The sequence below is a fragment of the Rattus rattus genome, chromosome 16, assembly GCF_011064425.1.
Source record: "Rattus rattus isolate New Zealand chromosome 16, Rrattus_CSIRO_v1, whole genome shotgun sequence".
NCBI classification, from domain to species: Eukaryota; Metazoa; Chordata; class Mammalia; order Rodentia; family Muridae; genus Rattus; species Rattus rattus.
This window is the reverse complement of record NC_046169.1, coordinates 23,885,300-23,909,237: the sequence shown is the minus strand read 5'-3', so window position 1 is coordinate 23,909,237 and position 23,938 is coordinate 23,885,300. Positions and strand designations below refer to the sequence as shown.

The following is a 23,938-nucleotide window of genomic DNA, read 5'->3' as shown; positions in this document are numbered from 1 at the left end:
CCATATGAGTCAGGGCCTCAAACTAGTTTAGACTGGCCAGAACTGACTATAGTCTTGAACTCAACGCCGTTCTGCCTCAGCCTCCCCAGTCGTTGGGATGACAGGTGTGAACCATGGCTCAGGGGCTCATGTTGGCAGACCTGACTACCTGAGTTAGAGTCCCGGAACCCAGAACATGGTAGAACTGGTTTCTGCAAGTCGTCCTCTGATCTCCACAGGAACTATGGCACACGACACTCATACCGTAATAAATAAATGATGTGAGATATGTCTACAAATAAACATCATGAAGCTGTTCCCATAACATGTAAAGTCTCATTGATGGTCACTCACACAGTAGGTCTAGCCCATGGAAGGTAGCCCCAGCTTGCTTAGAGTACTTTGACTTCTGCTTGTATAGTAAACTTACAGTGCTGTTCAGATGTCTTTGCCACTTGGCTCTGACTGTTGGCATATTCTCTCTCCCTCTCCCTCTCTCTCTTTCTGCCCACGTCTACACTTAATAGAGTAAATTGGTGGGCGTTAGGCCTGGGCTTGGAAAGGTCTGTCCTCTCTGCTTGCTGTTTGTGCTTATTTGATTCCGATCTGTCCTTCTATCTCAGGAAGAGAAATCCTGATTCCTAAGGAGGACCCACCTGTCTGCCTTCTGAGTGCTGGGTTCTGAGTGCGGGATTAAAGCCATGTGGCACCAGCATGCCCACAGGGTTTGGTTTTTTTTCAAAGTTGTTTTATTCAGTTCCCTTTTCTGGTAAACTTCAGCTCTCAGTTTCGTCTCTGCTAGATGCAATTATCTCGGCGCTCCAAACATGGCTGGTTGTCCCTTCCTTCCTCTTCTGTGACCCAAGCATATATATGACCATTTCTCCTTAGAAATCTTAGAACCAGGAACTTGTAGACAGAGCTGGCTTAGCAGTTAAGAGCTTGTATTACTCTTGAGAAGAACCCAAGTTCACTTCCCAGAGCCCATGTTGTGTTGTGTGGTTCACAATTGTCTAGAGGATCTGACGCCCTCTTTTGGACTCTGGGGCACCTGCACTCATGTGCGTATACCCACGCACTTGCACATACATATGCACAAAAATACACCTTTAATAATAAATTAAATAAATAATTTAATAATAAATAATAAATCGGTTTCTTACTCCTTGCTTTGGGTCTGTCGTGTATCCTATTGTGACCTCAGGTCTTTTTCTCTCTTCATTGACAGAGGTTGGCTTGGGGATTGGTTGTGCTCAGCCAATGCCTGAGGTGATTGTGATCTCCTGTGTGGGTGCTGGGACTTGAACCTGGATTGTCTGGAAGAACAGCAAGTGTTCTTAACCACTGAGCCATCTCCCCAACTCCCCCAAAGTGATGCTTAAAAAAGATTTATTTATGTATGTGTGTGTGTCTGTATGTATGAGTGCGTGCATATGTGTATGTGTTGGGGATGTATGTGCCAGCGTATGCACAGAAGCCAGAACAGGGCATCTCTGGTCCTCGAGACTGTACAGCAAGCACTTTTCACAATAGAACCATCTCTCCAGCCTCCAAAAGGAGGATGTTTGACCCTTTACCTGACGACTGGTACAGGAAACACAGAGAGAGCAATAAAGTGTAATGAAGGAAAAGGAAAGGGGTGGGGCCAGATCTCACCACATGCTCGCTTTATAGAAAGCGCGCTCTCGCGCTCTCTCTCTCTCTCTCTCTGTTTCTTTTCCTTCTTCTCTCCCTTCCCCTCTTTCTCCCTCCCTCTTCCTTCCTTCCTTCCTTTCTTCCTTTCGACAGGGTTTCTCTGTGTAGTCCTCTGCCTTTCTATCTCGTGCTGGGATTAAAGGCGTGGCCACCCCTTCCCCGTTTACAGCAAAACTTTCCATTTATCTTCCTTTTATAGAGATTTGTGAGTGTGGGTGCGCATGTGTGTAGTCAGGAAGACATCCCTGCTGTTTGTCAGTCCTCACCTTCTACTTTGTTTTGCCTAAGGCAAGGTCGCTTCTATTTCTTCACCATGTCTGTCAGACTATCTGACTGGCAAGCTTCCAGAGAGCCTCCGGCCGGTCTCCACCTTGCCCCTCTGGGATTATAGGTACACACTACTGTGACTGGCTTTCTATGACTTCTGGGGGATCCAGACGAAGGTCCTCAGTCTTGTACGGTGAGCACTTTACCCCACTGAACCATTTCCCAGTCTTTGTGCCTTTCTTTTTAAAAGATAGGATCTCCAAATTCACACTGGCTTTGAATTTGCTACAATCCTCCTGCCTCCGGCTCCCGAGTGCTAACATTACAGGTATGAGCCATCATGCCGGGCTATCTTGTGCTTCCTGTCTACTGTCAGAAAGACCTGTGATGGTTGCATTCTCTTGTTCACATCTTTTCCCTCTGTCTCAGCCCTAAGGGCAGGGCTTGAAATCCAGATGAATTTCAATGTCCACAACTTATACTCTGTCAGGTAACACGAATAGACATTGAGAGTAGGTTTTTAAAAATATTTATTTGCTTGTTAATTGGGTGTGTATATTTCTGTATGTGAATGTGTAGGCTTGTGTGAGTGAGCGTAGTGCCTCTTAAGGCCAGAAGAGGGCGCCAGATGTCCTGCAGTTGGAGTTACAGGTAATTGTGGGCCTCTTGATGTGCTGGTTATCAGACTTTGGTCCTCTGCAAGAGCACCAGCCACTGAGACATCTGTCCAGCTTAGAGAATCTGTTTTGAGAAGAGCCCTCTGGTCCTCTGGTAGTGTTGCGAGAGAGCAGTTAGACAGAGACAAGACTGGCTTTATGCAGGTCAGCACAGGGCGGTCGGTGAGGATGCTAAGGCCTGTGGAGCTCAGGGATAGATTTGAGGATAGCATTGGGGAATTGGGTATCAACTTCAGGGTCTTCTGCATGTAGCCGAGCATACATGCTGCTACTGATCTGCACTGCACCAAAAGCCCTGGGACCACTGCTCCGTTTCTGCCCTCGGTAGCTGTCTTGGTGGCGTGTCTATTCATCCTGTTAGGAAATGCTAGGAAAGGAATGGGGTTTGAAGGGAAAAGGAGAAACCTAGTGGCGTATATGGTATCGAGCTCATTCTGCTTGCTCAGAATCGCTGGGCTTCTTGCTTGTATAGGAATTCCCTGGAGTTTTGGAAGCCTTTGATGAATTTTCAGAGTTCTGAGAAAGCTGATCGTAACCATTTGCCAGTGTTCTCGTGACTTTTACAGAGGGCAGACTTTTGGAAGTCTCCACTTCACCATCTTAGAAGTGTGTGTGTGTGTGTGTGTGTGTGTGTGTGTGTGTGTGTGTGTGTGTGTGTGACACATGTGTATGTGTGTACGTGTGTACACCAGTAGTTAACCACTTTGACCACTGTGCCTTGGTCCACATTTCCTGTTCGTACATCAGGAAATCAGAACATGAGGTCAAACACTCTCGGACATTTTGAGGGCTTTTCTAAGCTCTCTATGAATGTCTCATCCTCAGATCTTTAGTCTTGATTGCTCCGTTTGCCGTTGCCACTGTCGGAAGCAGTGGTATTAACTAGTTGTGTCTGATTATTTTTAACGAATGCTTTGTGGCTATGCCCATTCAGACAGAGGCATCTCTGATGCCTTTCAAATGACGATAAGCTTTAAGAATGGAACTTTTTCAGGGAGCTTCTGGACTGGGTAAGTAGAGGCTGTCAGGGCCATTGTTTTGTTAGGAGCTGCAGTTCTGTCCTGCTCCAGTCAGTGGCTTCTGGTGTCCAGAAGTTGTTTCTGAAGCTGTTGGTTCTTCAGAGCTGGGGAAAGGGAGTGAGGCAAATTATCGAGCCGAGGAGCTCACTCTGCTCCCCGAGAGCCGGGCTTCTTTCTTGTATAAACATTCCTTGGATTTTTTGTAAGCCTTTGGTGAGTTTTCAGAGCTCTGAGAAAAAGCTGGCCTTGACCATATAGTCAGTTTCCTGCACTTCACACACAGTGGACTCTTGGAAGTCCTACTCTACTGACTCAGGAGTTCTTCTCTTGTCTGCTCCCATTTATGGCGAAGAGGTTCCTGTGTTATATCAGCACATTTGTTTAGGCCACTGGTAACTCTGAAACACTCCAGATCTGTGTCTCTGTTTTATAATGTTACTCTGTTCACCAAGAGTAACTGACTTTAATATTCCCTCAGTATGTGCCCATGCCCTCTTCCACATTGAGACTTCTTGATAAGATACTCATGTCCTACCTCGGCTCCACAGTGGGGCTATTGCCTGTCCTCTACTCTAGTGCCATTTCCTCCGCCCTGCCCTGTGCCAGCCTGTGGATATACACCTTCCTAAGCTCTAGATGTCTGTTCAAACCTCCCTATGACCTCTATCATTCCATCATGGCATATGTGGAGTTTCTGTCTTCTCCTGCCTTCTTTGCAGGGAGATGGTGCGTCACACTTGTTTATATGCTCTGTGTGTTTGGCAGAGAGGTAGGAGTCCGGCTGACCTCATGGCAAGAAGAGTCCACATGTAAGATAGTGGTGCTGTGGATTGCATTTTCTCTATTCAGTTTCCTACGCTAGAAAAAGTACTCAGGCCTCCCTCTCCCACGAAGTCCTCAGAAAGGTGCAAGAAATTAAATAATAAGGCATCTCCATTTTGCTCATAAAAGTTGTAATAGTGATTTCCGATGAGCAATTTCATATCTATCTTTAAAAAGATGACAGAATTTCATCTGTGAGTAACTAGGTTGGAGGCAGTAATTTCCCACAGCATACGTGGAGAACCTCTTCACATGGGCTACTGACTGGGATAAAGTAAAGCTACATTGGGGCTGGAGAGATGGCTCAGTGGTTAAGGGCACTGGCTTCTCTTGCAGAGATCCTGGGTTTGGTGGTTACAAGGCAGCTCACAACTTCTGTAACTCTAATAGGGGGATCTGATGCCCTCTCTGGCATCCAAGGGCACTTTACACACACAGGCGCACACACACACACACAGGCGCACACACACAGGCGCACACACAGGCGCGCACATACACACACACACACACACAGTAGAGTATCTCATCTGTTTTTAATGCCTTTGGTGAGAGGAGAGGAGAGAGAGAGAGAGAGAGAGACAGACAGACAGACAGACAGACAGACAGACAGACCGAGAGACTCAGACCCTGACCCTGGGTTTGGTATGGGCTTTTGAAACTTCAAAGCCCATCCCCAGTGACACACTTTCTCCAATAAGGCCGCACCTTCTAATCCTTTTAATCTTTTCAAATAGCACCACTCCCTGGTGATGAAGTATTTCAGTATTTGAGCCTAGGAGGGTCACATCAGGCAGGTTACAACTGCCTGTACCTTCACTTTTAAGGGATTTGATACGCTTTTCTGGCTTCTGAAAGCACTTGTGGATATGAGGCACACATAAACTCATGCAGGCGCACACATGTACATTTTAAAAATCCTAGCTGGGGACTGGAGAGATGGCTCAGTGGTTAAGAGCACTGACTGCTCTTCCAGAGGTCCTGAGTTCAATTCCCACCAACCACATGGTGGTTCACAACCACCTGTAATGAGATCTGATACTCTGAAGACAGTGACAGCATACTCATATAGATAAAATAAATAAAATCTTTTTGAAAAAGTCCTAGCTGGGAATAGTGGTGCACTCCCTTAATCCCAGCACTCAGAAGGCTGAGGCAGATGAATCTCTGAGTTCAAAGCTATTCAGGTCTACAGAGTGAGTTCTAGAGCAGCTAAGGTTACATTAGGAGACCCTGTCTCAAAAAAAACAAAATGAAAAAAAAAAAACCATGAAAAAGAGTAACAACAAAATCTTACACAAGAAAAGCAGAACTACTTGGCCATGTATTTTCTGGCCTTCATATAGATTTGTTACCCCAAAATCAGGCCTAGTGTTCTCTCCTTAAGCCCATCCAGGTGAACAAGAGGCAAAAGCTGTGGTTGCGTGCTTTTCACTCATGCCAGTGAAGAGTTAACACATGGTTTAGGCTTTTCTCCCACCGTTCAAAGTATATTCAAGGTGGTTCTGCCAGAGAAAATATGAGAGGTTTGCTTGTGAAGATCTTAAAATTCACTTCTGTTCTCTTCCAACGCATACAAGGCTTTTTGTTCATGGCACCTCTAGTGTCTAGGATGTACAGTAACACAGAATGAGGCCCAGCTAGGTTCGGGCTTGGCCAGCAGTTTGCCAAGTAAAAATACAAAGGAAATCGTCTTCCTGTGCCTCAGTTTCTTCTTCACATCTACAGTTATTCTGAGAAATGTTCCTGTTCTTTGGTTACTCACCCCCCTCTGCATTCCACAGTGCATGAACTTGAACCCAGGCCGCCCAGCCCACCTTGTTAATTCTTTCCTCAAGTATAAGTGGTCAAAGTAAACTTAGGATTCTGTTTTATACACAGTGGAGTGGGAGTTGACACAAGCAGATATAATAGACTAATCTATAAAGAGTGGATTAGGGACTGTAGAGATGGCTCAGTAGTTAAAGAGTTCTTGTTGCTCTTCCAGAGGACGCCAGTTCAATTCCTACCACCACCATGTTGATTCACAACCATCTCTACCTCCAGTTGTAGGAGATCCAGTGCCCTCTTCTGGCCTTCACAGACACTGCATGCCTGTGGTATACAGACATACCTGAAGGCAAAACCCATACACATTTAAAAAATATACGAAGGAGGCTGGGAAGGTGACTCAGTGGGTAAAGTACTTTCCACTCAAGCGTGAGGCTTGAAATTCAGATTCCCAGAACCAGTGTAGAAACCAGGTAAGCATGTCAACTGTCTGCTTTCCCAGCCCTTGGGAGGCAGAGACAAGATCCCAGGAGCAAGCTGTTTAGCTAGACTAGCCCAAATCTCTGAAAGATCCCACATCAATAAAGTGGAGGGTCACTGAGACCTTTGAGTCTCCACATTCATGTACACACACACATGCATGCATTCCACACACATGTGTGAGCAAAAAGCCAAACCATAGCCTTCCAAGGTGAAAGGAAAGGAAACAGAGGCTGAACTGTGTATTTCTAGCCGTTCTAAAGATAAGGAAATCATATTAAACTTGGAAGAAAGGACCAGTAGGCTAATCTTTGAAAAGTGTTAGCTGCCTAGAGTGTTAGTGAGGAAGTTTTTTTCCCCCCTGGAGCTGAGGACCGAACCCAGGGCCTTGTGCTTGCTAGGCAAGCGCTCTACCGCTGAGCTAAATCCCCACCCCCGCTTTTTTTTTTTTGTGAGGAAGTTTTAATGTGGCCACTCTGATTGAATAACCAGTATTCATATACTGTATTAGGTTGTAGTCCATGGAGAAAACCAGAGGGTAAAGTATTGTCAGTGCCTTCCAGGAACTCACAACAGACTTTAGTCGCAGCCATCCCTAACATCACTAAGTTCTTGGCAGTTGAAACCAATGTATTCAAAATGAGTTCTTTGCAGTTTTCAGGGCTGGAGAGCTGGCTCAGGGGTTAAGAGCACATATCTAAGTTCAGTTCCAGCACTCATGCTGGGGACTCATAATCACTTGTAATTCCAGCTCTAGGACATAAAGAGTCTTCTGACCTCTGTGGGCACCCGTACTTATGCGCACACACCCACACACAGACATACGTACTCATAATTAAAAATAAAGTCTCAGGGGTTGGGGATTTAGCTCAGTGGTTAGAGCGCTTGCCTAGCAAGCGCAAGGCCCTGGGTTCGGTCCCCAGCTCCGAAAAAAAAGAAAAGAAAAAAAAAAAACAAAGTCTCGCTTTCAAGGAGCTCACGGTTTGTTGGAAAGCTGACAAGTTAGCCCTCTACCTCACGGAGTGGTGTGAGAGATACTCGTACTGCAAATGGAAGGATGGATTGCAGTTGAAGGCTGAAAGGATGAATGGGAGGTAGCATAGATGCGCTGCCTGGCACAAGCAACTCAGGGTGGGGAGGGGTTATAGAAGCTAAGTGGCAGGTGAAGGCTGGAGTGCACCATAGAGGAGTTCCCTTGTGTTTTAGGTATGGGTTACTTTCTGAGAGGAATTGCCCGCTGAAAGGTCTTAAGCAGGGGAATGTTGAGTGAATTTGCATATTGAAGTCAATGAACGACTGAATGGGGAAAGTCAAAACTCAGGAAAGAGGCTATGGAGTCACTGTTCTTTACTTACTGTTTATTTTGTGTGTGCACGGCCGCCACAGTCAAACATGTAGAAGTCAGAGGGCAGTGTGAGGGAGTTGCTTCTCTCCTTCCTTAGGCTTGAACTCAGGTTGGCAGGCTTGGTGCCAAGTGTATTTATACACTGAGCTGTTTTGCTGCTCCTACTAGAATTCTGTAGTTTTGTTGATTTAAGGAAAAAGATGATGATGATAGCGATGGTGGTGATGATGATGGTGGTGGTGGCAGCGATGATGATGATGGTGATGATGGTGATGATGATGGTAATGACGATGATGGTGGTGGTGATGATGGTAATGACGACGATGATGATGGTGATAATGGTGGTGACGATGATGATGATGATGACGACGATCATCTAACAGCAAAATGGGGCTGGAGAGATGACTCAGTAATTACAAAAACTGCTTGCTCTTTCAGAGGACCTGGGTTCATTCCTGTTGTGCACAGGGTGGCTCACAACCATCGGTTAGCTCAGTTCCAGTGGTCTAACATTCTCTTCTGGTCTCTGTGGGCACCAAGCAAGTGGTACACACACACTACCCCTACAATAAAACTAGCAAAACCGTTTGAGGATAACATTTATAATCGCAAAACTGTCCCTGCTTTCAGATTACTCTGTGTCTGTTTCCTCATAGTTCCTTGCTTTACTCTTGCATTATTTTGTTGAACATTTGCTTTGTTTCAGATGACTCTAGGTGTTCCGAGAAGATTGGGAAATGGTGCTTCACTCTCTATTTACCTGTGGGTTCCTGGCTTCATCCTTACCCGCTGTTCAAGTAGCCACAGCGTCCTAGATGATGCTGGGTTTAGCAGAGATTGCAGTGGAGTGGCGTGGGCTGACCACAGTGCAGTGGTCTAAGTGCACACATGACGCTTTACCCAGTAGTTAGAGGTTGCTGAAAGGGAAGTGGTTGATTTGGTGCAGGAGGATGGGAAGCAGGCACCCAGAAGCTTCCCTGAGGAGATGTGTATTACGGCCAGGGAGCAAGCACAGGCAGTTGATGACCAGCCCAGCCGGAGCTGGTGGGAGTGGTCCTGAGGGCAGGCTCCGTGGCACCAGCCTTGCTTGGGAGATGGGGAAGGTGGTGGTGGTGGGCAAGGACCAGTGTGTGGGCCCTCTGGAAGCGGCTCTTTCAAAGCTCGTCCACACGTGGACCGAGGATGAGTCAGTCACTAGAGCGCTGCCTAGCATGCACGAGGCTCGGGCTTCTCTAGCGCTGTGTAAACTGAGCGTGACGGCTCGCACCTGCAGTCTGCCGGGACATGGAAAGGCAGAAGTTCAAGGGCCACATGAAACTCTGTCTTAGAAAAGAAGAAGGTCCTTCCACCCTTGACATGCTTGGCTCTAGCGGCGCCGTGAAGGAGAGCCTGCAAGTGTGTGTGCTTCACTTCCTGCGGACACTGTGAAAGGTTTATCGTTGTTCTTCTGTGGATTAGAGAACTATGACTCAGTGCTTTGTCTAATGCCGGATGACTAAGAAGAAGCCTGATTCAGACAGAGCCCAGCTCTCCCATCCCTGGTAATTGACTGGGCTTCTGCTAGGTCAACTCAGTGCCGCCTTTTCTCCTTTTCCTTGTGGAGATTCATTCTAAAACGTACCGAGTTGGTAGAAAAGGTATAATCTTGATTGAGTGACTGAATGGAAATAAACGGATGGAACACATTTCCGTGTGTGTGGTGTGTGTGTGGGTGTGAGCGTGGTGTGGTGTGTGCGTATGTGTGTGTTGCTTGTCATGGGTTACAGCCGGTTGTAAACATGAACTTGAAGAATCCAGAAGAAGAACATATCAGCAAAATCAGACAGCATGTCTGCGCTCACGCAGTACTGTGGAGGCCAGGACAACTCTGTGGAGTAAGTTCTTTCTCTTTCACACTTGTTCTGGAAACAGAACTCAGGTCTCAGGCTTGCATCATTGGCCAGCAGGTGCCTTCACCCACTCTCTGCCCCGTCTTGCTGGCCTCATCTTGACTTCTTGACATATGTCTTAGATGTTCAACAACAGATGTTGAGCCTTCTATGATCCTCACTGAATTTCAGCAAGTCAGCTTACCAGTCTCATGTCAAACGTCCTCCTCCACATACCTGCCCTCCAGTGGTCGTGACACAGCTCCCAGACATTGTTTCACTTAAAGAGCTTGAGGTTTTAGCTTGTGTTCCCCCACACCTCCCAAAATGTATCCTAGGTTTTAAGGCCTGTTCTTCATGCTTCACCTTTGCTCTTTGTTCCTTGTCTTTGGGTCCAGAGCCAGGCCCCAGAGTGTTCCATCCATGAGTTCTGATTGCTCTGATGTAGTACAGGACTTGAAGTAGCTCACTGGGTAGGATTTGAAGTTGCTGATGAATGACAAAGTCGTTCGAGGTTAACTGCTGGACACATCCATTGGTGAATCCAGTCATGACCTACAGTGAGTTTTCTTTATGCTTAGGAGCTAGAAGTGAAAGCAGGAACTACCACGGAATGGACGTTAGCTGGCAGGATGGCGTTGGCTTTGCCATATTGATTGAGTGGGGAGTTCATGATTAACCATGAGGAGCTGATGGCTAACAAAGGGGTGAGCAGTTCATGATTAACCATGAGGAGAAAGGCTTAGGGGCTTGGTTCATTTTTTATTTTATCTTTACCTGACACATTTCCCAAGCATCGTTTTGGATCTGGAATGTGGGTGGCTACTTTCCTGATTGTAATGGCAGGGTGTAAGAGCTCTGCCCATGAGCATGTAACCGGGCCTGTGTGTGCAGTGAGTCCTGGCACCGGCTAACGAACCACCAATCCGTACCTGTGTTTGTTGACTGATTTTTTTTTTCCATTACAATGTTTCGAGATTCATTTTTGTTTTAGTCTTCGAGATTATAATGTAATTGTATCATTCCTCCTTCCTTTTTCTCCCTCCACATCCTCTTATGTCTCATTCAAATTCATGGCCTCTTTTTCTTTTTTAACTTACTTTTATTTTATGTACATTGTGTTTTGCCTGTGTGTGTGTGAGGGTGTCAGGTCTTGGAGTTACAGACCATTGTGAGCTACTTTGTGGGTGCAGGGAATTGAACCCTGGTCTTCTGGAATAACATTCTGTGATCTTAACTGCTAAGCCATCTCTCTAGCTTGGTCTCTTTTTAATTGTTGATATATATATATCTCCACACATACATATACACCTATATATGTATATATGCAAATAAATTTCTAAATATAAACATAACACATTCAATCCATGTGTTACTTGTGTGTATGTTTTCAGGGCTGAGCATTTGGTATTGGATAACCAATTGGTATATTCTTCAGTAGAGAACACTATTTCTCCTGCTGTCAGCATTCCTTGGTTGGTTGTTATAGGGAGCAGAGGAATCCATGAGCTAGTGAAGTCCTGTGCTGGTGTATGTTGTCACGGGCACAGCCATGTCCACTCCAGGACCTACTGTAAAGTGTCAAAGCTGTCCTCCAGTCCACATACAGATGTTGACGGCAAGTGCAGGAAATCCTTTCCCCGAATATTCATTCACAACCTGAAGACTGCTCCCCTACAGAGACCGCTCCTACTAAGGTTAGCTAAACCTTTCCCGGTGAGTGACCCAGCTGTAAGTCACTAACTCTGTCTCCTGGGTCATCTGTGTGTAATAACCCTGCTTCCTTGTTCAGTTGTATGCAGTAATCCCTCTCCCCTGGTCAACTCTGTCAAACATGCTGAGCCCTTCTCCATCAGGAAGCCCGGTCCACACAATCCCAGCTTTTGTTTGTGTCTGTCTATTTTTCATTCCTTCATTGCAGCCTCCAGTCAGGTCTGTCCTTGGAGTTCTTGGTCTAGGGTTGAGGCCTCCGGAGCATTCCTTCATCCATATTAATTTATCTGCAGATATCATCCATGTTCACATCACGGTCAGGCAGCCATGTTGGTGCGACTTCATGGGGGTAGCTTCTCTTGAATGTCTAGGAGAGGAACTCTCACAGCACCTTCCTGATTCTCTCTCTTTTTTTAAATTATTTATTTAATTTTATTTGTACGAGTTCACTGTAGCTGTCTTCAAACACACACCAGAAGAGTGCATCAGATCCCATTACATAGTTGTGAGCCATGTTGCTGGGAATTGAACTCAGGACCTCTGGAAGAGCAGTCAGTGCTCTTAACCACTGAGCCATCTCTCCAGCCCCTCCCCTGGTCTCACAATGTCCCTGCCCCCCTTTTCTGCACTTCTCTTTGAGCCCTAGGTCCAAGAGTTGTATTGAAAATACGAGCTTAGTTTTTATGTCATACTTATGCGTGTTTTGCTTGCATGTATGTCTGTACCACATGAGTGCCTGGGGCCACTGAAGCCAGAAGAGGAAGTCAGATCCCCTGGAGTGTAGTTATAGACAATTGTGAGCTGCCATGCTCTAGGATTTGAACTTGGGTCCTCCAGAGGAGCAGTCAGTGTTCTTAATTGCTTAGCCATCTCTCCAGCCCCACCAGCATCATCCCCACTACCCCTCCACCACCCCTAGTCAACGAAACAACTATAGAATCCATACCAGGCTCAGCATTGTGGCTTTTTCATTTTATTTACCTGTCATGTTATGTGGCTATAGGAGAGGTGGACGGGCTGTGCCATGGCATTCATGTAGATGTTAGACAACAACTTGCAGGAATTGCTTCTCTTCCATTTTAATGTGAGTTTGGGGAATGAATTTAGGTCATCAGGTTGGCAGCAGGCATCTTTACTCAGGGAGTCACCTTGCTGGCCAGTCATTGCTGTTGTCATTTTATATTATTTACATATTTATTTGAGACAGGATCTCACTAGGTAGCCCAGGCTGTCCCGCTCTGTACACCAGGCTGGCCTTGAACTCACAGAGATCCACCTGCTGGATGTGCTATGATTAAAGTCGTGTGTGCTACCACAGCTGGCAAGTCGTTTTTACTATTCATTTATTTATTTGTTTGTTTATTTATTCATTCACTCATTCATTCATTCCATAAGTGTGGGTATTTTGTCTGTTTGTCTGTGTATCACATGCACACAGTGCCCACAGAGGTGAGAAGAGGGGTTGGATCCCCTGAGACTGGTGTTACAGACAGTTGTGAGCCATCATGTGGGTGCTGGGAATTGAACCCGGATCCTCTGGAAGAGCAGCCAGTGCTCTTAACCCGAGCCATCTCTCCAGCTCAGTGCTGCTTTTAATAGCGGAATTACTTCATAAAGTATGCAGAGATTTTGCTTGCCTCACACTCAAAGCCCTTTATTTGCTCTCTGACACTGCCTGGACAGTGAAGAGGAAGAGAGGGAGAGAGAGATTGTGACGCTCCAAGTCCAAAAGCTCTCTGCTCCTTCTAAGGTGTCACCGTCACTTGGCCTGCCGAGACAGTGGAACAGTGGAGCAGCTCTGTTCATAGCGTCGAAAGCTATGTTTTACACTGCCGCGCTTCTTTCTCTTTCCCTTGAGGCTAAAAATGAAATGAAACGTCCTGGTTCTGTTCTGGTTCTATTGAGCCTTGCCTCTGCAAAGGCCCCAGTTGAGAAAATACTGCTACTACTTTCTTTTTTTTTTTTTTTTGAAAAGATGTGATGGATCCAGGAAGAGGCCTCTGGGCATGCGTCACACAGGTGTCCACGCACACGTATGCAGTGGTAAGGGACATGGTCAGGTCAGCATTTCCTGAAGTGCTTTTTCTCTGTTTGACCTCCCTAGCCTTTCCTGGCTTCATTGGTATCTCTGTATCTCGTTCTTCTGTTCTTCCCATCGCCTTTTAACTCCTTCTCCACTGAACCCTTCTTCCCACCAAGCCCTCCCACTTCCATGTCTTTTTTAAAAAGAGATTTACTATTATTATTATTATTTTAGTTACGTGTATGGGGGATTTGTGCATATGAATGCAGGGGCCCACAGAAGTCAGAGGTGAGAGATCTCCTGGAGCTGGGGTTACAGGCAGTTGTGAGCACCTGATGTGGGTGCTGGGAATCAAACTCTGGTCTCTCCAGCCCCTGCCATGTCTTTTTCCCTTTTTGGTCTCTCTGTCTCTGTCTCTCTCTGTCTCTGTCTCTGTCTCTGTCTCTCTGTCTCTGTCTCTGTCTCTCTGTCTCTGTCTCTGTCTCTCTGTCTCTGTCTCTCTGTCTCTGTCTCTCTCTCTCTCTGTCTCTCTGTCTCTGTCTCTCTCTCTCTCTCTCTCTCTCTCTCTGTCTCTCTCTCTCTCTCTCTCTCTCTCTCTCTCTCTCTCTCTCTCTCTCTCTCTCTCTGTCTCTCTCTCTCTGTCTCTGTCTCTCTCTCTGTCTCTGTCTCTCTCTCTCTCTCTGTCTCTGTCTCTCTGTCTCTGTCTCTGTCTCTGTCTCTCTCTCTGTCTCTGTCTCTCTCTCTCTCTCTCTCTCTCTCTCTCTGTGTATCTTTGCTGTCTTTGCGTCTGTGTGTGTTTCGCGTTGGCATGTGTGTTGATGTGAGTATGTGTGTAGACAGCTGGACTCTTGGATTCTCCGTGTCTTTCTCAGTCTCTGCCCACTTTATTGAGGTAAGGTCTCTCACTGAACCAGGACTGTTTTAGCTGGTCTTAACTGGCCAGCTTGCTCAGAGAAATTCCTTTCTCTGTTTCCCAAGTGCTTCAACAACAGGCAGCTACCATGCTTGCCCAACTTTTGTTTGGGTTCTAGGGATCCAAACTCTGGTTCTCACAGTTGCTTGGCAAGTGCTTTGTCCTTTGAACCATATCCCCACCCTGTGCCTTCTTCTTAAAGGGCTGTTTGCCAAGGGTTTGAGAAGAACCACAGCGAGGTGTGAGTAGAGACCTCAGGTTTAACACCACCTCTTATCCAGAGAAAGGAGCTGCCTAACGGGTCCCTTCGGAAGCTTGCTGGAGGTGCAGTACCCAGTGAGAGCTGGCCCTCTGCTAAGCCTGGTGTGGTAGATGCACAGTGTAGACAGTCTTTGGGCTTTAGGGATTGAAAATCATTTGGAATACATACAGTCTGTAAGATAAACTGCAGAGGGACGTTGGAAGAATTGGTGGGACCTGAAGAAGTGCTGAGGATAACAGACTGCTTGAGCCTCAACCTGTTCATCTGTGAAATGGGCCAACCCAGAAGCCCCTTATAGCAGGGATGCAGGAGGGAGGATGTGTGAGCTTCCAATTTGAGAGCCATCCAAAGAGGAAGTCGATCTTTGTAAATTAGTGGAAAGTAAGGAAGGAGAAAGGAAGGCGAAGCCAAAGACCCCATCTTGGATTTTTAGCTGGCCAGCATGCCCAGGTGATCTGTCTGTTGTTAACTAGGGACGTGTGGTTGGTTAGAAGTGCAGAAGTCCTAGGTAGAGTCAGAAGAATCTATGTTCTAAGAGTACATTGCTGGGGTTGGGGATTTAGCTCAGTGGTAGAGCGCTTGCCTAGGAAGCACAAGGCCCTGGGTTGGTCCCCAGCTCCGAAAAAAAAAAAAATCAAAAAAAAAAAAAAAAAAAAGTACATTGCTGACATGCTGACACACCTCAGCTTGATCAGAACTGATAGTGGAGATGTTTCAGTGGAGAGTTAGTAATGAAATTAGATACCGTAGACATCAGTCATGCTAACATTTTTTTTTTCTTTTTGAGCTGTAGTCTCCAGTTCAGGTTGGCCCCAAATTCCGTATGTAGCTAAGGATGGCTTTAAATTCCTCCTCTTCCTGCTGGGCCTTCTAAGCACTGGGATAGTAGGCATGCACACCGTGTGTGTGTGTGTGTGTGTGTGTGTGTGTGTGTGTGTGTGTGTGTGTGTGTTGTTTTGTCAAGACGGGGTTTCCCAGTGTAGCCCTGACTGTCCCAGAACTCTCAGTAGACCAGGCTGACCTCCAATTCAGAGATCCACTTGCCTGTACCTCCCAAGTGCTGGGATTAAAGGTATGTGCCACCATGCCCAGCGTACCTTGTTAATTTTTGTTAGGGGTACACTTTTTATTTTTGATTTCAGAAGGGTAGCTAGTTATTTGTTTTTTGTTTTACAACTGAGTGGAGTTTTTTGCCTCCTGGGGATGGAAAGCGAGGCCTTGTGGGTACGAGACAAACACTACCACTGAGTCACACCCGCCTTTAGCTGACTTACACCGTAATGCTAAGGCAGTTTTAAAAGACATTCAGTCATCTGTCACCTATTGAATCCTGACATCTGTCAAAAGTTAGCAAGTTAAATGTAATTTAAGATACGAACAGTGTAAGTTTTAATCAGAAAGCCTTGCTAGTTCAGAAGAATCCGTCACTGTTTTACTCCTCAGCTCTCCTGTAGCCTGCTCTAAAACAAATAGAATGTTAGAAAACCACTCCTGTGACAATCCGAAGAGAAAGGAAACCATTATTAGAGCCCCTAAAAGCTCTGCTCTGTTTCACTGAGTGAACTGAGTGTGCTTTGTCCAGATTTCAATTATTTTGAAATGTTCACCGACAAGTTTATAAAAGAGACAACATGAAAGCTTTCTCCTCCGGATCATTTTCCTGTCAGTATCAGTAAAATTTACCACATTCATTGCCACTGAACCCACGGCGCTGAGCGCTGTTTGGTCAGAAGCATTATGTAGCGATTGAACCATTTAGGGGCGTGGCCTCCTGACCTAGATCCACCCTTTTGTTTCTCTGAGAGCCATTGTGCTTTCCTCCTATTTTCCCTCATTAAAGAGAAGAAAGCGGGAGCTGTAGAGATGGCTCAGGAGTCAAGAGCACACTTTGCTCTTGCGCCCATGTTAGACAGCTCTCACAGCTGCCTGAAACTCCGGCTCCAGAGGATCCAGCACCCTCATCCCAACTCCACCAGCACCCGCACCCCTGTGCACACACAATGCACATAGTTAGTAATAAAGACAGTCTTTAAAAGGAGAAACAAAATTACATATAGCAAGACTGACCTTTCCCCACACCGTTCTTTGACTTATTTTGTTATTGTTTGAAATGGAGTGTCGTGTAGCCAAGGCTGGCTCTTAACTCCCGATCCTCCTGTCTTCACCTAAGAGCAGGGATTACCAGGCCTGTGCCACCATGTTGGATTTATGTGGTGCTAGGCATGAACCAGGGTGTCATACATGGTAGGGAAGCACTCTCCCAGTTCTCGTCTGTGCAGTGCACATGTGGGTATGCATGTGTAGGGAGGCCATAGGACTCCCTCCAGTTTCATTCTTCTGGTGCCATCCACCTTTTATCTGCCAAGCAGGTTAGGGAAGTGAGCTGTCTCTACCTCCCTGTGCTGGGATTGCACACAGAGGCACATAATATCTGTGCGTGCCTGTGCCCCGCTTTTTAAATGTGCGTCTGTGCGTGTGTGTGCACGTGTGTATATGTAAACAAGTGTCAATGGAGGTCAAAGAAAACATTGGAAGTCAGTCCTGTTTCTACTCTGGCTCCAAGGCCTGCACGGCAGATGCTTTTACCTTCTTAGCTAGTTCTCTAAAGCACTTTTTCCTTCTTAGCTAGTTCTTCAAAGCACTTTTTCCTTCTTAGCTAGTTCTCTAAAGCACTTTTTCCTTCTTAGCTAGTTCTCTAAAGCACTTTTTCCTTCTTAGCTAGTTCTTCAAAGCACTTTTTCCTTCTTAGCTAGTTCTTCAAAGCACTTTTTCCTTCTTAGCTAGTTCTCTAAAGCACTTTTTCCTTCTTAGCTAGTTCTCTAAAGCACTTTTTCCTTCTTAGCTAGTTCTCTAAAGCACTTTTTCCTTCTTAGCTAGTTCTTCAAAGCACTTTTTCCTTCTTAGCTAGTTCTTCAAAGCACTTTTTCCTTCTTAGCTAGTTCTTCAAAGCACTTTTTCCTTCTTAGCTAGTTCTCTAAAGCACTTTGCCCCCTGAACTTCTGTCTTTAAGTCAGTCTTCCCATTAGTCATTTTAGGTTGATACCGTTCTGATATCTTTATAGTTCTGAAACTTCAAAGTGAGAGCCCTCCCACTTTATTCTTTGTTTGTCAAGGTTGTTTTGGCTACAGTGAGATTTTACAAACCTAAATTTGATCAAGTGACTTCTTGCCTAAAATGTTTTAAGTCCGTCCTGTTTAATTCTGTCACACAATTCCCACCCCTAGCTTGCCCTGCAAGGTTTGTCGCCCAGCCCTGACTGGCTTCATCTCATTTCTCCTCTTGTTCCCTGCCTTCCTGACTTCTTGATAGCTTTCAGACGCCTTCTCAATATGGGCTCCTGTGCTCGGCACACCCTTCACTTGACACTGCCTAACTCCTACTCACTATTCAAATCTTAGCCCGAGTGCCACTTTCAAAGGAGGACAGATTCGAGGGATGGCTTTAGTAATGTACTTGCCTAGCAAGCACAAGGAATTTGATCCCCAGAACAAAGTGTGGTGATGCGTGCTTGTAATCCCAGTGCTAGAAAGGTAGAGACCGGTCTGGGCCTCAGAGCTCATCTGCCCGCTAGCAAGGCATACATGGTGAATTCCTGGCCTGTGGGAATCCCTGTCTCAAAAGAGGTGGGTGGTGTTTCTGAGGAGCACACTCAAGGTTGACTTGATCTTTACATTCAGGCATATATACTCCCATACATCTGACACAAGCGCACGCACACGCGCGCACACACACACACACACACACACACACGACAGATAGACAGACAGACAGCTGTGCAGACAGATATGCAGACACACAGAGACAGACACAGATAGAGACAGAGGGGGAGGTAGGAATCGGACTGGATGTATGGTTAAGAGTATTTGCTGTTGCTCTTCCAGATGACTCATGTTTGGTTCCTAGCACCCACTTCAGGTGGCTCACAACTGCCTGTAGCTACTCTAGTCCAGTGACTCCAACACCCTCCACCTGTCTGTCTGTCTGTCCATCCCTCCCTCCCTCAGTTGAGGCATCTGGTGCTGCCAGCTGGTTATTTGGCCCTTTGGTTCTTCGTATTTTTTTTTTTTTCGGAGCTGGGGACCGAACCCAGGGCCTTGCGCTTGCTAGGCAAGCGCTCTACCACTGAGCTAAATCCCCAACCCCAAGTTCTTCGTATTTTTATTAGATGTCCTGCTGAATTATTTCCTGAATGTTTAAAATGTCAAGCTATGTCCCGTGTCCACTGTCATTTGTGCAAAACAAATCCTCAGCTCTATAGACAGCCCTGCCCCAGCTCTGAAGACAGCTCCCCTGCCCCCGCCGGCTCTACAGATTGCCCTACCCAGTCTAGTTTGGGAAGGTCCCCCTCCTCCTTACAATGTAGTTCTAATTTCATCAACCCGAATGTCCTAAGGTTAGATCTAATTGTATTTTTTGTTAGACTGTCTTTTCACCATTGTTCTTTCTTCCCGCACCACTCCCTTTTCAATTGAGTCCTAGGATAGCATCTTAAGTGTGTCTTCCATATAATGGATACCATTCCGTATTAAGACTTTTTAATGCTGTATTGCTACCAATTATCTTAATTGATGCTTCGTCTTTGTAGTCCTTTGATTAAGGCAATCTTTTCATCTTGACCGATTCTTCAGGATTCTTGACTGAAGTTCTGTGCAGTGGCTGACAGAATAGCATGAGCTCAGATGCATCAAATGTGAATAAACAAATCCCAGATCTCCGTTGGTGTGGCTCATTGAGACTATTAAAATATTTTTTAGTTATGTATTCATATTTAGAAAACAGCTGTGTTGAGGTATGCTTCATATGCCCAATCCTCCCCCATTGTTAGTGTATGATTCAGTGGTTTTATTAGATTTTACAGTTGTGCAACTCTGACGACACTCGAGTCAAAGTTCTCATCTGCTCTGGAAAGTGCCACACCGCTGTCGGCAGTCTGTTCTCGGTCTCCGCGTGTTCGCCTGTGTGGATATACTGTGTCTCTCTGTGAGGTTGTAACTTTGCAGATAGTTGTATGACAGCTGTACTATGTACTTATGAGGCTTTGAAGCAGACCTGTATTTTTGTAAAGAATATGTGCTCTTGTAATTGCTTTCCGTTCTAAGCATGGTTTCTGCCGGTCACCTCTCTGGGTGGCTCAGCACTCAATAGTTGCTTGGCTTAGACAGCTGAGCCCTGAGCTCCTCCACCAGTAGATCCGGCCAGGAGCCGGAGAGCCGTTCAGGCTGTTTGTACGTCTACCTCTTCCTTTGCGTTCCCTTCCTTTCCCTTTCCCATTCTCCTTTCCTTTTCCCCTTTCCCTCTTTCCCTTACCTTCTGTAATTTCTTCAGGCAGGGCATCACACTAGTCTAGCCTGAGCTCTAGAGCTCAGTATATAGCCCAGGCTAGTGCCAAATGCCCAGCATCCTACATGTTTCATGGTCTAAGTACTGGGATGGTGAATCTGAACCATACAAGCTTCTCCTGGACCCTTAGTGCCTGAGTCGTCCAGCCAGGACCCCGGCGGCTTCAGCCCACTACAGTTGCTCACTTCCTTGTTGAACTTGACAGTGCTCTTGGGCATGTGTCTTGTTCGCTATCTCACATTCAGCGAGCTCCCCACCACTCGAGAGCGGAAGTTACCAGTACTTTCTGTGCTGTCCTGCGTGCTCTTCTGACCAGTTTCTACGCTTGTCAGTTGTAAATGTTCTTAGGTTGTTCTATTCCATGACTGACTTCCAGAGCACTGAAAGGCCCACTTGATAATCGAGCTTTATAATAGTGGTTTTGGGAGGTGGGAGATTGGCTTCGTTGTCACCAGGCCAGAGCTGGAAGTCGTGACTCTTGGATAAATAAACCTTGAGATAGATAGATTTATTTATTTATTTATTTATTTATTTATTTATTTATTTATTTATTTATTTATATCTTGTGCATATGGATGTGTGTATGTATGTGTATATACATGTGCCTGAGGACATCAGATTCCCTGGACCTGGAGTTACAGATGATCATTAGCCACCATGTGGGTGCTGGGAATTGGACCCAGGTCCTTTGCAAGAGCAGCAGGAGCTAAGCCATCTCCCCAGCCCGTCAGAATGTATTCTTTCTCTAGTATGTCTGATCATTTCTCCTTATAGACCTCTTTACTGTTTTAGTTCGTGTCCTGCTGGGAAACAGCTGGCAAGACCACACACAGAGAGGAGGACATGGGACCAGATAGCTTAGGGGACACATCACACAGACATGTGGGACGTGGGACAGCTAGGAGATTGATTTTAAGGAAATGGCTCAGTGGTTGTAGGGCTGCAAGTTTAAACTCCAGAGGACAGTTAGGCACATATGAGTTGTGCTCTGGACTCTACGTAGGTAATTTGTCTCCATTGTAGAATATGGAGCTCGTGATGGGGGTGGGCGATGCAGTTTGAATACAGGTGATCAACATTGGATTAGACTCCAATATTTAATACGTGTTGTAATGTATTAAATGTTTGCTGAATTTGCTGTTAAAACATTTTGTTTTCCCATTCTGAGTCAGACACCTAGCTTCAGATTTCTTAAATAAAAAAAAAATGCTGTTTCTGAGTATAAACAATTTTTGTTTGTTTGTTTGGGGGGTGGGCTTCTTTTCTAGAGGTTAAACCTAGGCCTTCATGCAGGTGAGCACTCCGCCATTAAGCTGTATTCCTGGTATCGTTTTATCAGTCTGGCTTCGGAGGTACTCTGCAGTGCAGTCTGCTTACTTACAATGCGGTCTGCTTGCCTCCACCTCCTGAGTAGCTGGTTTTAGGCCCACACCACTGTGCTCGACTGGCTTGTTCTCGCTCACATTTGTGGCTGTTATATTCCTAGGACAGTAGAGCATCCAGACTGCTTCCGTTGCTGTCTGGCTATAAGCACTGATGGCGGTTTGGAGACAGTTGTAATGTGATGGCGATCTTTGCTTTTCCACCAGATGCTGCTCATCTTTCTGCAGTAGGATCTCCATGGCCTGAACATTTCCTGACAGTAATTTTGAGCAAAATATCCGTTTAATAAGAAGATAACCACATCAAGATGGTTGGAAAGCTGAAGCAGAACTTGCTCTTGGCGTGCCTGGTGATTAGTTCTGTGACCGTGTTTTACCTGGGCCAGCATGCCATGGAGTGCCATCACCGAATAGAGGAACGTAGCCAGCCAGCCAGACTGGAGAACCCCAAGGCGACTGTGCGAACTGGTCTGGACATCAAAGCCAACAAAACGTTCACCTATCACAAAAATATGCCTTTAATATTCATCGGAGGTGTACCTCGGAGCGGAACCACACTCATGAGGGCTATGCTGGATGCACATCCTGACATCCGCTGCGGAGAGGAAACCAGGGTCATCCCTCGAATCCTGGCCCTGAAGCAGATGTGGTCTCGATCCAGTAAAGAGAAGATCCGCCTGGATGAGGCTGGCGTCACAGATGAAGTGCTGGATTCTGCCATGCAAGCCTTCCTTCTGGAGGTGATCGTGAAACATGGGGAGCCAGCACCTTATTTATGTAACAAAGATCCCTTTGCCCTGAAATCCTTGACTTACCTTGCTAGGTTATTCCCCAATGCCAAATTTCTCCTGATGGTCCGAGATGGCCGGGCGTCAGTACACTCGATGATTTCTCGGAAAGTTACCATAGCTGGATTTGACCTGAACAGCTACCGGGACTGTCTGACCAAGTGGAACCGGGCCATAGAGACCATGTACAACCAGTGTATGGAAGTTGGTTATAAGAAATGCATGTTGGTCCACTATGAACAGCTGGTCTTACACCCTGAACGGTGGATGAGAACGCTCTTAAAGTTCCTCCATATTCCGTGGAACCATTCAGTTTTACACCACGAAGAGATGATCGGGAAAGCTGGGGGCGTTTCTCTGTCAAAGTGAGTAAACGTAGCCTGCCTGCCTGCCTGCCTGCCTGCCTGCCTGCCTGCCTGCCTGCCTGCCTTCCTGCCTGCCTGCCTGCCTTCCTTCCTTCCTTCCTTCCTTCCTTCCTTCCTTCCTTCCTTCCTTCCTTCCTTCCTTCCTTCCTTCCTTCCTTGTGTTCAGCTGATAAAGATATGGACCTGTGCCACTCATGGCGGAACTTGCCAGCACCTGGGAGTAGATTTCTGAGAGTTCAAGGCCAACCAGGTCTATGAAATGTTGCCAGTCAGGGCCACACAGAGAGACCTTGTCTCAAAAAAGAAGAGAAAAGATGTCCACAGACGTGTGTTTGTGTTTGTTTTTCATTGGTGAGGTTTCTTTTGTCCTTTCACTACCAGTTCATTTCCTGTAGTTCCATTTACGTGTGTGTGTGTGTGTGTGTGAGAGATTGTGTTTGTTTGATCAGTCCAAACCCAATTTCTATGCAGTGAAAGCTTTGCTCTCTGACCTGGACTTCCATGTCCATCATTCAGATTCAGTGACTTCTGATTTTCTGGTTTCTAGGTACGTTTGCAGATTAGAACAATTGGTCTTTTTGTAGTTTATATCAGGAAGTACATCTACCATGTGTGCATGCATTTAGTGAGTTCAGAGCATTTAGTTCACACACACACACACACACACACACACACACACACACACACACACGAACAGACGCTCTCAAAGCTACCAGGCTATTGTTGGAATCACTTGTTAGCTGAGGATGACTTTGAACTTCCGGTCCTCTTGCCCCTACCATCTGCTGTACCCACCAGGCCCAGCTCATGCAGTGCTGGGGATAGACCTCAGGGTTTCATGTATGCTAGGCTAGCCCTTTACTGGGTCACATCAGCAGGCTAACTTTAGAAAACGTTATATAGAGGACAAGAACATTGTTCCCTCTTTCAGGGAAGAGAATGGTAAGCCACAGAAAGACCAAGGCTAGGGTTAGAGTCCAGAGCTTGCCCTGTGGACTCCTGTGTTTTGCTAAGAGCTTATGCTCCATACCTTGCTTCTTGGGCCATGTGAAGGGTACGTTGAGTTTTTATAAAAGGCTACAAACTTTGGGCACCTAGGTTATATGAGAAGTTTATTAGGTTCAGCGTGCATAGTACTTTGGTAGTTTGTGAAATGTCAGTGTCTGTTTCCTTTCTCCTGAACTAGCTGATAACCTGATTTTCCTGCAGTGCAGATGGAAGTTGCTGTTAAA

General features: G+C 46.1%; 1 protein-coding gene across 2 annotated transcripts in view; it reads left to right on the top strand.

Annotated features, from left to right (window-relative positions):
- The window catches only part of Tpst1 (tyrosylprotein sulfotransferase 1), a 60,170-nt gene that overhangs the window by 1,122 nt on the left and 35,110 nt on the right, over positions 1-23,938 (top strand). For both annotated transcript variants that reach the window (XM_032886698.1, XM_032886697.1), the window contains exon 2: positions 21,761-22,706. In XM_032886698.1, the coding sequence (XP_032742589.1) occupies positions 21,862-22,706 (845 nt within the window). In that variant the 5' untranslated portion in view covers positions 21,761-21,861. The remainder of the gene's footprint in view (positions 1-21,760; positions 22,707-23,938) is intronic.